This window comes from Melospiza melodia, chromosome 19 (assembly GCF_035770615.1).
Source record: "Melospiza melodia melodia isolate bMelMel2 chromosome 19, bMelMel2.pri, whole genome shotgun sequence".
Taxonomy (NCBI): domain Eukaryota; kingdom Metazoa; phylum Chordata; class Aves; order Passeriformes; family Passerellidae; genus Melospiza; species Melospiza melodia.
Window position 1 is genome coordinate 12899636 of NC_086212.1, and position 12862 is coordinate 12912497.

The 12862-nt window shown below is 44.3% G+C and overlaps 1 protein-coding gene across 3 annotated transcripts in view; it reads right to left on the minus strand.

Moving 5' to 3' along the window:
• Positions 1–9360, minus strand: part of VAPB (VAMP associated protein B and C) — a 37339-nt gene extending 27979 nt beyond the window's left edge. Inside the window, exon 1 of one of the 3 annotated variants that reach the window (XM_063172586.1) lies at positions 9043–9360. In XM_063172586.1, coding sequence (XP_063028656.1) covers positions 9043–9100 — 58 coding nt within the window. In that variant the 5' untranslated portion in view covers positions 9101–9360. The remainder of the gene's footprint in view (positions 1–9042) is intronic. The other 2 variants (XM_063172587.1, XM_063172585.1) reach the window with 2 other exon arrangements.
• Between the last annotated feature and the right edge of the window lie 3502 nt (positions 9361–12862).

The following is a 12862-nucleotide window of genomic DNA, read 5'->3' on the forward strand; positions in this document are numbered from 1 at the left end:
AGGCCACACATAAGCTTGCCAAGAGAAATAGAAGAATATGTCCTTCATATAATTTTGGTACCAATGTCATTTGTTTTTTCCCCAGTTGATCTATTCAGAGTTTTTTTATGACCAAACATTACCTATAGCAAACTTCAGCAACAAAATCACAGAACATGAAATATCTTCTGTGCATCATGGAGTCAAACCAGATTTCTGCACACAGTGGCATGAACAAGAGACTGAGAGCAGCCCTGGTGAGCTCTCAGAGGTGGATCTCTGTTTCAGCTGTGCTTTCAGATCCTTCCAGGAGCGAGTGCCAGACAGATTGTATTACCTTGCTCATTCTGCACACAAATATCACAGGAGCCAACTTTGTCCAGATATGAAAACAGCTCAGGAAACACTGGGACAGCAGCTGCAGCTCTTTCAATAACCATGATGTAGCCAGACTCACTCAGGTAAGACATCTCCTTTTTGCACATAGCCTGCAGCTCCATCCACGGGCTATGGGAAGGACAAAAACAAAGCCCTGGCTCCCAGGAGAAGTGGGGATGCAGCAACACAGCAATGAAGCCTTGATGTGCAAACCTCCCTGACAAAAACACTGCCAAAGACTGAAATCAATGTAAAATGTTTCCCTGGAAGAACCATCCTGATTTTAATCACCAATCCAAGCTAAACTTTTTCTTCTAAAGTGATTTTTTCCTGGTCTAATTTCATCACTAATCTCCATTTCAAATGCACATCAAAATGTTATGGAAGGAGCAACTTAACTGCTCTAATTTTACTCTCACATATATTCCTCAAATAGAGAAATTTGATGTGCAGCTTAAATAGCAAATGAGCAAATATTTTAAAGTGCAAAACTGTGCATAAGTCGAAAATACCAGAAGAAACAAACACAATTAGATATTCAGGGGATGCACAAAGAATAGCTGCTTTGCTAATAAGTTAAAAAACCCAAGCCACATAAAACAGGCAGTGGGATACTATTTATGGCTACAAAAAAGGAAGGAATCCTGAGCTTAGCAAGATATATTCCAGGGAGCTACTCAGGAAAAGAAAAAAATGAAAAAAAAAGGAAAAAGAAAAACCAAAACAAAATCAGAAATTTAGCCAGCAGCAGAGAGAAAACATAATCAGAAAAAAAAAATCTGACAGTTTATATGTGTGGCATAGAACAAGAAACAAATGTCAAGTTGTGTTCTTCAAGCCTAAACTTCTGCCTTTTCCAACCTAAACAATTCCATGATTCTGTGATCATCTGCACCACTGTATGACATCACTAAGCACAGTGTAAAACCAGCTATACAAAAATTAAGGGGGAAAAAATATTACTGCCTTTATATCTCTGCTCCTAGTCTGGTAAAAATACAGAAAGCCCAGAAGAAAAGAAATCACAATTCAGAGGAAATGCAAATGTTTTGAGAAAACACAAAATATATTGTTAATTCACATATCACAAGAAGCACTAACTGCAAATATCAACAGACAACAAACATGAAACTGCACAAGGGGGAGGGTGAACAGCTGGGAGAAACATCAGAAGCACCAGCAAGGATGAAGGTAACCAGTGTGATGAAAAACGTAGCAGTCTTGGGAAAAACAAGAAAGTGCATTTTTTTTTCTTAAAAGAATTACATAGTCATTTGACATGCCTTCTACAAGCACAACTAATTTGTCTTTTCAATTGCTTGCAAAAACATAAGATTTGGCTCCATAGTGATCCCCACACCTACATGATTTTATAATCTGCATCCTAAATAACTGGATCACCAGGCAAACCTCCTCCTTCTCCATTTTTCCACCCCTCGTGGAAACCAACCAAGAAAACAGGATTAAATTTAGAATGATAAAATCTTTAATCCATGCACCATGGTATGAGGGACTCAGAGAACTAGACACTAAAGTAGTTTAGCAAAGAGATTATTTTCATAAAGTATTTATGAAAACGTGGGGTAAGTACTGCAGGCAGCAGCAGTACCCAATCTGTACAAATGTGTTTGAGGCCACGAGAATTCCAGCTGAACTGAGCAATTTTCAGAACAGCTCTAACAGAGAAAGAACAGAGCATCCTCAGGCTGGTGGGTGCTGCTGGTGTGAACACAGAGCCACACTCAGGGCAGGTGTGCAGCCCTGAATCCCACAGGGCAATGGGGATTTGCTGTGCACACACTGCCAGGGACACCAAGGACTGGGACAGCTGCTCCAGACCCATGGCACAAATCCCTCCTTACAAAAGGCTGCCGAGCAGGCCAAATTTTAAACTCAACAACATCCCAGGCATCTCAGAAAATAACTTACATGGCTCTACATCCTGGTCAGCAGAGCACTGAAAGAGTTTATATATTGAAAAAATACTGGGTCAAATGCCAGAGGAAAAGACTTAGCATGAATCTAACCCCTAGCTCGGACAAACTGGTAGTTAAATATTCATATATGAATATAAAATAAGCTTCCTTTCTGCCTCTGGTCATCACAAGGAAGACAAAGGACCTCCAGTGCTGTGGCAGGAACTGTCACAGCAGTGCCAGTCCCTCACCTAGAGGGGAGAGGGCTCTGACTGGGAAGAGTTCCTGACCTCATCAGTGAGGATTTACTTGCAGAAAAAACCCAACAAAACAACTACTGCGGCAGCAAGATGATAATGTTAAAGATCACGTTTCTTACAAACACAAAGATGGAATTTAAGTCTGAAACAACAGCTGTCACCACAAACAGAAGTGTTGCAAACACCATCAATAAGGCTTTCAAAGCCAAGCAGTCACACTGACAGGCAAAGTAAAGAGGCTGTTATTGTACCAACTATGAAATGCATTCAGTAGTTATTAGCTGTACCCAGCAGGCAGCAAACATAAGACCAATATGGTAACAAGATAGTAGAAAATGAGTGTGACTGCAAGATGTGGGCAGAATTAGCAAGGGTCATTTGATGCCTGCACGGCCTCAGCTGGGCAGAAAGCTGTGCTCAGGGGCACTCAGCAACAGGACAAACCCTCCCTCGCCCTGTTTCCTACAAAAATTGCGTTATAACATATGTAGAAGTTGCTCATTTGATCCAAAACTCATTTGATGCAATCAATACCTTCCAGAGCTGGCTGCATAGAACAAATTAAGCTGCTTTTAAAATTGGGTATTTGTTCATAGATGTAAGCTGACCTGAGCTCATGAAGTTGGATCATTTGCTATGGTGATGATGCCTTTTTTCCAGCTAAGTTTCAAAACAGATCTGACAATCTATTTAAAGGTTTGTACTTGAATTTTTACAATCCTAATTCTGAATTAGAGAGCAATTAAACAGAATTCACTCTTGTATTTAATGGCAGCTAACCTATTTTAAAAGAAATAAGGCATTACACAGGTACTGGTAAGTTTTTAATTTATGAATCTTGCACTGTGAGGAAAAATAGGTAATAATTTATTTTCCAATGAGGAGGCACTATCAGGAGCTGCTGTATAAATTTCTACTCTATATTCCTTTCACGGGTGACAGGACAGTGCACATGGCATGCAGGGCAGCAGCTGGTAAATACAATTTACTGCTAAGTACCAGTGTGAACCTGCATCCACTCTGACACATTAAGTGTGTCTTCATTTTGCCATGATAGCCATGCTCCCAGGACTTGAGAGAGCCACCCCTTCCATCTGTATTTTCAATATAATCTGTTATCAGATCTATCTTCTGAAATGATGAATAGAGGTCACAGCGCAGCAACCAAATCAGACTGGCAGGCTGCCATCCTGATGAGCTTTAAATAACAAACTTGAAAAACTTTTTCATGTATCATTACAATAGCTCCATAGCTCAAAGTGAGCTGAAAATCCATGGACAAACACAGGATTCCCAAGGAACAGGAAGTTGTGAATGTATGTGGCCCATTCTGTACAGTAAAGGCAATGAGTTGACCACATTTAAAACACAAAATCCCAAAAAACTAAGAAAAGCAATGGCCAAGTAACAATTTTTGTCACTGCATTAGGTCTTTCCCTGAAATAGTAATACTTTGATCCCATTAATGCTCATAACTTCAACTGGAATTCTTAAAATCTGTGCAGTACAAAATTATTCAAAAGTCCTTAACCCGTAAATCACATTGACCAAAGCCTTCAAGGAGATTGTGGTATTTTTGGAAATAGTCTTGGGAGACCTAAATACATTAATTAAATTTAACAGAAAATGCAGTTAAACCTCCTTGACTGCTTCACACATCTCAATTGTTCTTTGGTGCTCCAACCATCCTATTCAAAGTTCCAAATTTCTGTTAGTCCCACATGTACAACTCCCTTCTCATTTCCCAGTGGAGCTGTTGAGTGCTGTGTCTCTACTGTACAGGACATCAGCAGATTAAGAAAGCACAAGAGAAGCACAATCTTCAACTTATTCCACCTTTCAAAAAAGAGATGTGTTGTAAGAAATGCACAATGCATCACTACCCTCTCTTACCTCCAGTTTTTTCCCCTCTTAACACCTCTCTTCTGAAGTGAAGAGACTATGCAAAGTGATGAATTAATTCTAAAACCAATGGAGCACGTGAAATCAGAGTAATTCAGTGAGATGCAGCAGGTCTGTGCAACTAAACAAATGTTTAATAGAATAAGTTATTGATTTTAGCTAAGCTGCAAGAAAAGTGAGTGCATCATTAACTGCACCAGAAAAAGACTGATTTTCTTTGATAACTGGGATATATTTTAGGATAAATTTGTGTAGATTTAGGAAGCCTGCCTGTTATTTAAATACTATGTCCCCTTTTCAAGACTATGATTTGATAATTAAATTCAAATATGTAGAGAGATGCAAAGGTTTACTCGTATTTAATGCGGTAACAATGACTTGACTTGGAATCAGGCCAGACAAAGGGAAGCAAGGGCTGGTACATTTTTCAGCAGGAAAGCAGACAGCCATTGGCACAGCAGCCTTCAAAGAGTAAAGAAATCCTAGAACTGGCTGCCATTCTGCTCTGAATACCAGGAGGCCTTTAAGAGTTTAAAGAAAACAGCATATAAACATTCAACTTCAAAGATGCATATTAATTATCCTAAACAGCCAACTACTCACAATAATGTCACTATTTTACATTCTTAAACATGGCCTGTGACTAGAAATTCCTATTTATCCAATACAGGAGACAATGAGCACGAAGTCAAATTCCTCCCAATACCTTCAGTGCAGGAGTGATTCAACCATTCCCAGTGGATCAGGACAGGGACAGAGATGTAAGTGAACAGTGCACATGCCCTGAACCTCTCTTCTGAGACTTGGCAGCAGCAGCTTCAGCAAACACTAATCTCACATCCCAAATGTTACTGGCCTGTTGCACTGAAGAGCCTTAGCCTGCTATCTGGTAGAAGGGGATATTCCTGTCACACACAGGAGGCTCTGCACACCCTCACTGCAATGAGCAGATCTGGCTGGAGTTCACTCGGGCTGACCTGGAGGAGCTCCGAGTGTCTCAGCAGGGAGTGGCCACCCCACCATGTAAACACAAACTGCACAGGACTGGGATAAACACTAAATTCTGAACGTTTCAATGCGGCAGATGCACTCCTTGACTCAGTACACCGACACAGGCCGGGGCCACACCTTTGGGCTGCAGCTCTGAGGTAGCCAGGGCTTGTCCCTGAGCCAGTGACAGGTGACAGCCCCAGGTCAGGGGCTCTGTTAGCAGCAGAGAGGATCGGTTCATTGCTCTGGTTCATTGTTGTGCCCCTAGCAGAAAGCAAAGCTACACAGTGACATATTGCATAGGTCCAGGATCACATACTGGGGACAGGAACCTGCATTTCCAACTGGCACGACCTGCAGAGTTTAGCAGGCACTAATCCCTGCTTGGCAGTACTGCCGGGAGCCACTTGGGGAGCACGGACAGAGTGCTGAGTCATAAGTCCAGCCTAACCTGGAGCAAACCTCCAGAAACGCCACCAAAATGTCCCTCAGCCTCCGCCACCGCCCATCTGTGCCACCCCTCCTGAGCAACACTGCCCCAGCAGCATCTCAAACACTACAAACCCAGGGCAGTCCTAAAATACCTATATTTTAACAAAATTTTACTTGCTGGCATTAAACAGCCGATCTCTAGTCCTGGTGGGCACATATGGTGAAAAGACAGATCAGCCTCGGTGGGCAGCCATCCTGTGAGGGGCAGGAGGCTCCTGCAGCACAATTCCACATCCTTGTTCAGCTTTAAATCTAGCAATTCTTAAAGTCAGAGCCCCGAATGTTGTAACAAATTCTTGGCAGATTAATGTCATCTCTTAGATTGAAAAAAAAAGAAGAAAGGGAAACATAAATGTAAATGTCACGTATACCAACAACGCTCTTTTTCACCATTTGTTACCAGTGAATGCCGAGCTGTAAACCTTTAGCTGGATAATTTTTTTGCAACCCTACAATGACCAAGAAGTGGAGGAAGTCACTGGCAAGCCAGTGCAGCTCGTATTTCACACGGCACCAGAGAGCAGGGCAAGAAGTGGGCACCTTCAGCCACCTAATGGTGTTCTGCCTCCCACGACTCACAGCTGCATTTCAGCACAGCACACGCTGATGCTATTTTGGAGCATGTGTGCTCTGCTGTAGGAGATGCGAGGCGGGAGGAAAGACAACCCCTGCTCATGTTCACATGCTGTGAAAAAAAAATTCCAGCATGAAAAACTCCTTTGATATTTTTTTCAAACGAGACACAAGCACAGTATTTTGAAACAGAGCACCAAATGAATTTATGAGATTCACTGCAAAACCAAGGGGCTACAAAAGCTTCTATAAAATGGTTTTCAACCCTTAAGAAGTGAAAGTGCAGGCCATGGTTGCAACCCCAAAGTGACTGGGACACATTATAGAAGACATCCTTATTCACCATATTATTCCTGACATGCTACCTCCCTCTAAATTTTATACTGAAGAGCTACACAGAGCCTTTCAACAGCATCAGAGCGAACAATTTTCTGCTTTTTCTACCTTTCTGCATTTGGATTCAGCCCTTCCCCATTTTCAGTATTAGGTTTAGAGCCCAATCTCAGTTTCCTACATTGAGTACCATGTCTTTCAGCACACACCACAAGGATGCCTGTACCAGTCAGCAGCTCCATGACCTCTGTCAGCCTGGATCTACTTGTACGGGGCCAAGGAACACTCTGGAAATAAATGCAACTATTTACAAAGGTAACAATATCATTTCAGCCCTATCACCAGGCAGTATGTCATCACAAGATTAGTAGGGCAAGAAACGCTTAGAGCACAATTTACTTCATGAATACTTCAACCTGGTGTTTCCTGAATGAAGGGCAGCGGTCAGCACTGCTTGCTAGAAAGGACTGTAAGGCACAGGTATTGCCAAAGCATATGAACGCTGCCCACAGCACTAAGTCTGTTTGAACATTAATATTTAAGTGTACTTTGAAACTAAGCCATTTAATAGCTGCAGTTAGTCAAGCAGCATTTTATGCCATAAGGAGTGAGCGCTGCTGGCTAAAGATCTGGCAACCAAAAGCGCTATGGTTAGTTGATTTAACTTCAATGGCTACTGGTTCTTTAGCCCAGAACCTCATCTGAAAGAAAGACAGCCTGACAAATTATCATTACTTCAAGAAAAAGCAGAGTCTGGCAAGGTTTATATCTACCTGTGATGAAGCAAAGAATGAAAAACAAACCCTGAACCACAATTATGTCTCATTAGCAAGCCAGCGCCAATTAAGGGCCCACTTTTTGCCCACCTGAGCTTGGATTTGCTTGTTTGCTGAAAGCAATTTTATCCAGAACAAAAGGTGATTTTAATCTAATCATACTTAACACAAAGAACGTCAAAACAACAATAGTTTCCTTCTTAAGCATGTTTGATACTGCTGCCATAACAACTTCAGCTTACAACAAAGATATATTCATTCCCCCCAGTGTTTATTAACAGGCTGTTTGAGAAAACCCACTTTGTATTAATAGTTCAAATATATTTACTAATAAAAACTGGTAAAGACCTCCTCTATATTTAAAAATGTACATGAAAGCTTTTTTTAAAGGAGTATTATTTTTGCCAAAGGCCAACAAACAGACTCCCATTTTTTAAAAAAGAAGCTTATTTGCCAGATAATCAAGTGAAGCTATAAAACACCTCTGACTCTGGTGGCATAAATAAACTTGCTGATTGCTTATTTGTAATCCCAGAATATTGTATTACAGCTGTGCTGTCAGGCTGCAAGGCAGGAATTTCAGTGCCAGTGGGAGCCCAAACCCATTCAAGACTTTTATTTAAACGATGGATTTTTGCACAGGCAGCCTATTCGTGACTTATTTAGCCAAACAGCTTGCTAAATTATAAAAATAAGCAGGAAAAGCCAGGAAGTGCTGCCCAGCACCTGGCCAGAGGCCTCGCGTTTTTGGCCAGAGACATGATTGCAACCCCACACTGCCTGGGACACATTACAGAAGAAACCCTTATTCGTTATCTTATTCCCAACATCCTTCCTGGGTCTAGATTCTATACAGAAGACCCACGCAGAACACTTAAACGGCTCCATCGCTAGCAATTTCCCGATTTTGTCTTTTGATTAAGCCCTTTATCCGTTCCTAGGGTTTGTGGCACCTGAGTTCCCAGTCCCACCTCACGGACATCGCTGTCCTACATTACAGCACCAGATCTTTCGGCCGGGGCCGCGCACACACCCCCGGCGGGGCCTGGGGACGCAGCCCAGCTCCGCCGCTGCCCCGCGGGGTCCCCCCTGTCCGCGGCCGCCGCCCCCGGGAAGGTCAGGCGGGCACAGCCCGGTGTTCCCGCTGCCGCCCGGGCAAGGCGCGGCCGGGACCCCCCCGCGCCGGCCCCGCGGGCCGCCCCCACCCGCGCCGCGGCTGCGGCAGCGCTGAGGGAGGCGCGGGGAGACCCCCGCGGGCCGGGGGCGGCTCCAAGGCGGGCGGGGGGCCCCGGCGGGGCGGCGGGCGCGGCGCTGAAGGACATTTTAGCTGCCGGCGGTGCCCGGCCCCCGGAAAATGGCTGCCGGGAGCGGGCCCCGAGCACGGCCGCGCCGCCCGCCCGGCGCGGGGAGCGGCGGCGAGGGATGGCGGCGGCCGCCTCGTACCTTTGAATTTGAGCTCGTGCTGCGGTTCGAGGCTCAGGACCTGCTCCGCTTTCGCCATGTTCCTCCTCCTCCTCCTCGGCGGTGGCGGCACCAGGCGGAGAGAGGAAGGGACGGGGAGGGAGGGGAAGGAAGAGGGGAGGGAGGGAGGAAGGGAGGGAGGAGGGAAGGCGGGCGGGGGGCGCGCCCGGTGCCGGGTTCACTCCTCGCCCGGGTGCCGGTTCACCCTCTCACGGCTGCTCGTTCGCTCTTCGCTCGGGCGCTGTTTCACCCTCCCCTGGGTGTTTGTTCACACTGTCCCGGCGGCCCCGGAGCGGGAACAGGCGCGGGCGGCGGTCGGGCGGCGGCTGGCGGCGCACACGCTGCCGGGCAGGGCGGGCGGGAGGCGGGATGATGCAGCACGGAGGGCCCCGCGGAGAGGCTGCGGCGGCGGCTGACGTGAGCCCGGCCCCGCCGTGAGGGGCCGCGGGGGGAGGCTCCGCGCCGCCGCTCCTCGGGCGCTCCCGTGGCCGGAGGTGCCTCCCCGGAGCGTTTCGGGAACAAAGAGGGCTAATAAACAACGTTTAATCGTCACTGGAAAGCGTGGTTTGTAATAAACGCCTTTTATCCAGAAGCAGCGTGGTTTTTTAGGCCTCTATTCCCTGTGCCCTCAGGGCTGCAGGGGGAAGCCCCCAGGCCCCTCGCCGCCCTGCCCGGCTCCCAGCGGAGCTCCGGCCGGGCTCGGGGGAGGGCAGGGAAGCGCTCCCGGGAACAGGAGGAGCTCTCGGGGCAGCCCTGGGAACCGGCACCGAGCTGCAGGCAATCCTCGCTTTTTAATGAATCAAACCAGAACTTCAGGTCACCTCAGATTTTAAGACATCCCTCCTCCCCTTTTTTAAAGTTTTGGGTAACTCGTTGGGGGTTTTATGTTTGTTTTGAGGTGGTTTGTGGTGGTTGTGTTTTGGGAATTTTTGTTTGTGTTTAGCTTTGGTTGGTTGGTTTTTACTCCAATGTTTTAAAACATTTCTTTGAAATTTACAGCATGGTTTAATATAGAGTGCAGCTTTATTGATAGCCCTAGGCCAGTGTAATTACAGCAACATTACACTTTTTGCTCCCCTCTCTCCTCAGTTGTTTTAAACATTTGAAAAGTTCCTAAGAATTTATAAAGCATTGCTATAACCTGTCAGAGGCATGAGTTTGGGATGCCCCTCTTAAGAGGAGAAATATGCTGGTCTTAAAAACTGGTAATTTATGTACACTAAAAAGTATTCATTGGACTTTAAACATACTGGACTTTATACATACATGACTTCAGGAAAAGATGAAATAAAAAAGATTCCAAAGAAAATTAATTTCTCACACCAGTATAATCTACATGCAGGGCACCTTTCCCTCACACAAATTCTTTGTATCATGTTATTTGACTTAATAAATTCCAAAAATGTGTAAGGTAGTTAAAAAGATCTAGAATTATAACAAGAGTATTGTTCTCTTCCTGGCACTAAGAGCAATGTCAAATGAGTGATGTGTATGTTAAAATTAACACCCCAGAGCAGAACAGTGGCATTCTCTGCTCTGAGCACATCTGCAGTGTTTATACCTCACCTTCAGCTGCTCCTGTCCACCACAATCCCTGTTCTGCTCATGTGCTTTACCACCTCCCATCCTATTTCATCTTTTTTGTTCTCTGTCATCTTTCATTCCATGCCAAAACAAACCAAACCCACACCTGTGTTTAGTACAAAACTTATAGTTTTGCATGATACAAGTGAAACCTGCCAACTCCTTCCAGGCAGGATGATGGGACTGATTTTTTAAAGCTTCAGCACTGCAGGGCAATACACTCAAATACTGCTCTTGTTCTTTAAATTCCTTCTCTTTTGGGGAAAGGATGGTCACATAACATCATAAAGGGGTGCATTTTCTTTTCCAGAAAACTAGATTTGGATGGTATTTTTACTCCTTGAGGGGATGGGGCATAATTTTTAGCCTAAGCTACAGGTTGTCATAACATTTTAGATCTCAAGTCAGGAGAGAATTCAGTTCATACTTTGCAGCTTTCTTGGCTGGTACTGTGGGAAGGTTACAGATTCTCTCTGTAAACCAGACAGGCTTGGAGCAGTAATTAGTAGAAAAGACAAGCTTTATACATATCAGTAAGTTATTTACAAACTAACGGCGGGGAGTAAGAGAGAAAGCTTTCCACAGCATATAGTCATGCATAATAAAAGCCCTAAAGTAAACAATCATTAAGTGTTGCTGCCCAGACCTTTCCGAGTTCTACTTTTCCTGAAAGAAGTACAAAGGAGCCCCTGAAGCGTTATGATCCACTTCTCAAAGGAGTTGCCAAGATGTATCACCTTGCCCTAATTGGCAGCTCTGAACTTACCTGTTTGTATTTGAAGGACTCGCCCACGTTTTCATCCAGGCTGAAGGTTTTATAAAGCACAGCATTGTTTAAGTTGAAAATTTATGAAGTATAATGAATGTAGGTTGTCAGGTTTTTGTTGCATGTAAATAATGTGTGTACATTTAATTTTGTACCGGGTGTGCATGGAGGCCACCTGCAGTACCCCATCCCTGTCCCACAGACAGCTCTCACTGGGGACAATTCAGCCACAAGACTAAAAGGCAACATTGTGCCCACAAGAATTTTTGATTTACAGGAGAAAATTGGGATGAACACTGCAGGGAAATGCTGGACAGCACCTGAAAGCTTTGTACTGGAACAATTTTAAAGAACAAGTTCATTGGTTGCAAAACTTCTACCTAGGAAGCTGTGAAAGTGAAACATTCTCATTGTGTGTGTGCAAACCAGGTGGTTTGCATTTAGTTCTCAGATTCCCTATGCAAACACATGCAAATGGTTTTTTCTCTCTATTCCAGCATATTCCTTGTGTCTACATTTCTTATGCTCTCCCTGATGCACATTCATGCCATCTTAGACAAACCCATCTGACACTACTCAAAAGCAGTTTGTTCACATCTAAGAGCATAACTGCAAAATTGCAGGTAAAAACAAATTTAAATCATTCCAGGTGTCTGTTAAACAAAAGATGACATGGTATGTGTTTCCTGCATAGGAACTGCAGCCACTTGCTTAATAAAAACTTGTACCCAACCTTTTCATGTGAAAGAGCAGTTCAGAAACAGGACTTTGTTTATTTAGCTTTTGAAGGCTGCCTTTAAGTCAACAGGTTAGATATGCATCCCAGATTAAAGCAACCAAACCACATCTTTTAAGCATCATGTAAGACAAGTGAGTTAACTGCAGCCAAATCCATATTTTTGAGAACTACATAAGCACCAGAGTAGTGGTTTGAAAAAAGCAAGCTACCAACCAGCTGGCTGTATTAACAAACAGGAGAAGATCCCTTCCCAGCACAACAGGCCCACAACACTCTGCAGATATTAAAAGCACTTTACAGTTTTGACTGACAGAAACCTGGCCTAAGCAGTTGAGAACTGTGCATTTCATGCAGTCCAAGGTAAAAATAATGTATTAAATAACTTGGTCCTGATAGAATTTGTCAGGCCTTGCCCTGCTAGACAAGCCTGTGTGTGGCCTGCAGTTTCTCAGGCATGGTGCTGCAAAGAAAGGAAGAGTTACACAAAAGCTTCATTCTCTCTGCTGTTTGCCCCCATCCCTTCTTTGCACAGGATCTTCTGCCTTTGTCTGTGTGTACATAGACCAGAGAAAAGCTCCAGTTTCTGCACACCAGTAGTCAGGACTTCTGGAAAACAGCTATTCCAGTCATTTGTACATGTAAGCTATTGCTTACATTCCTCTTCCGTAATTATATTGCTATAGAGACTGTTTTTTAAGATGTGGAGAATTTTG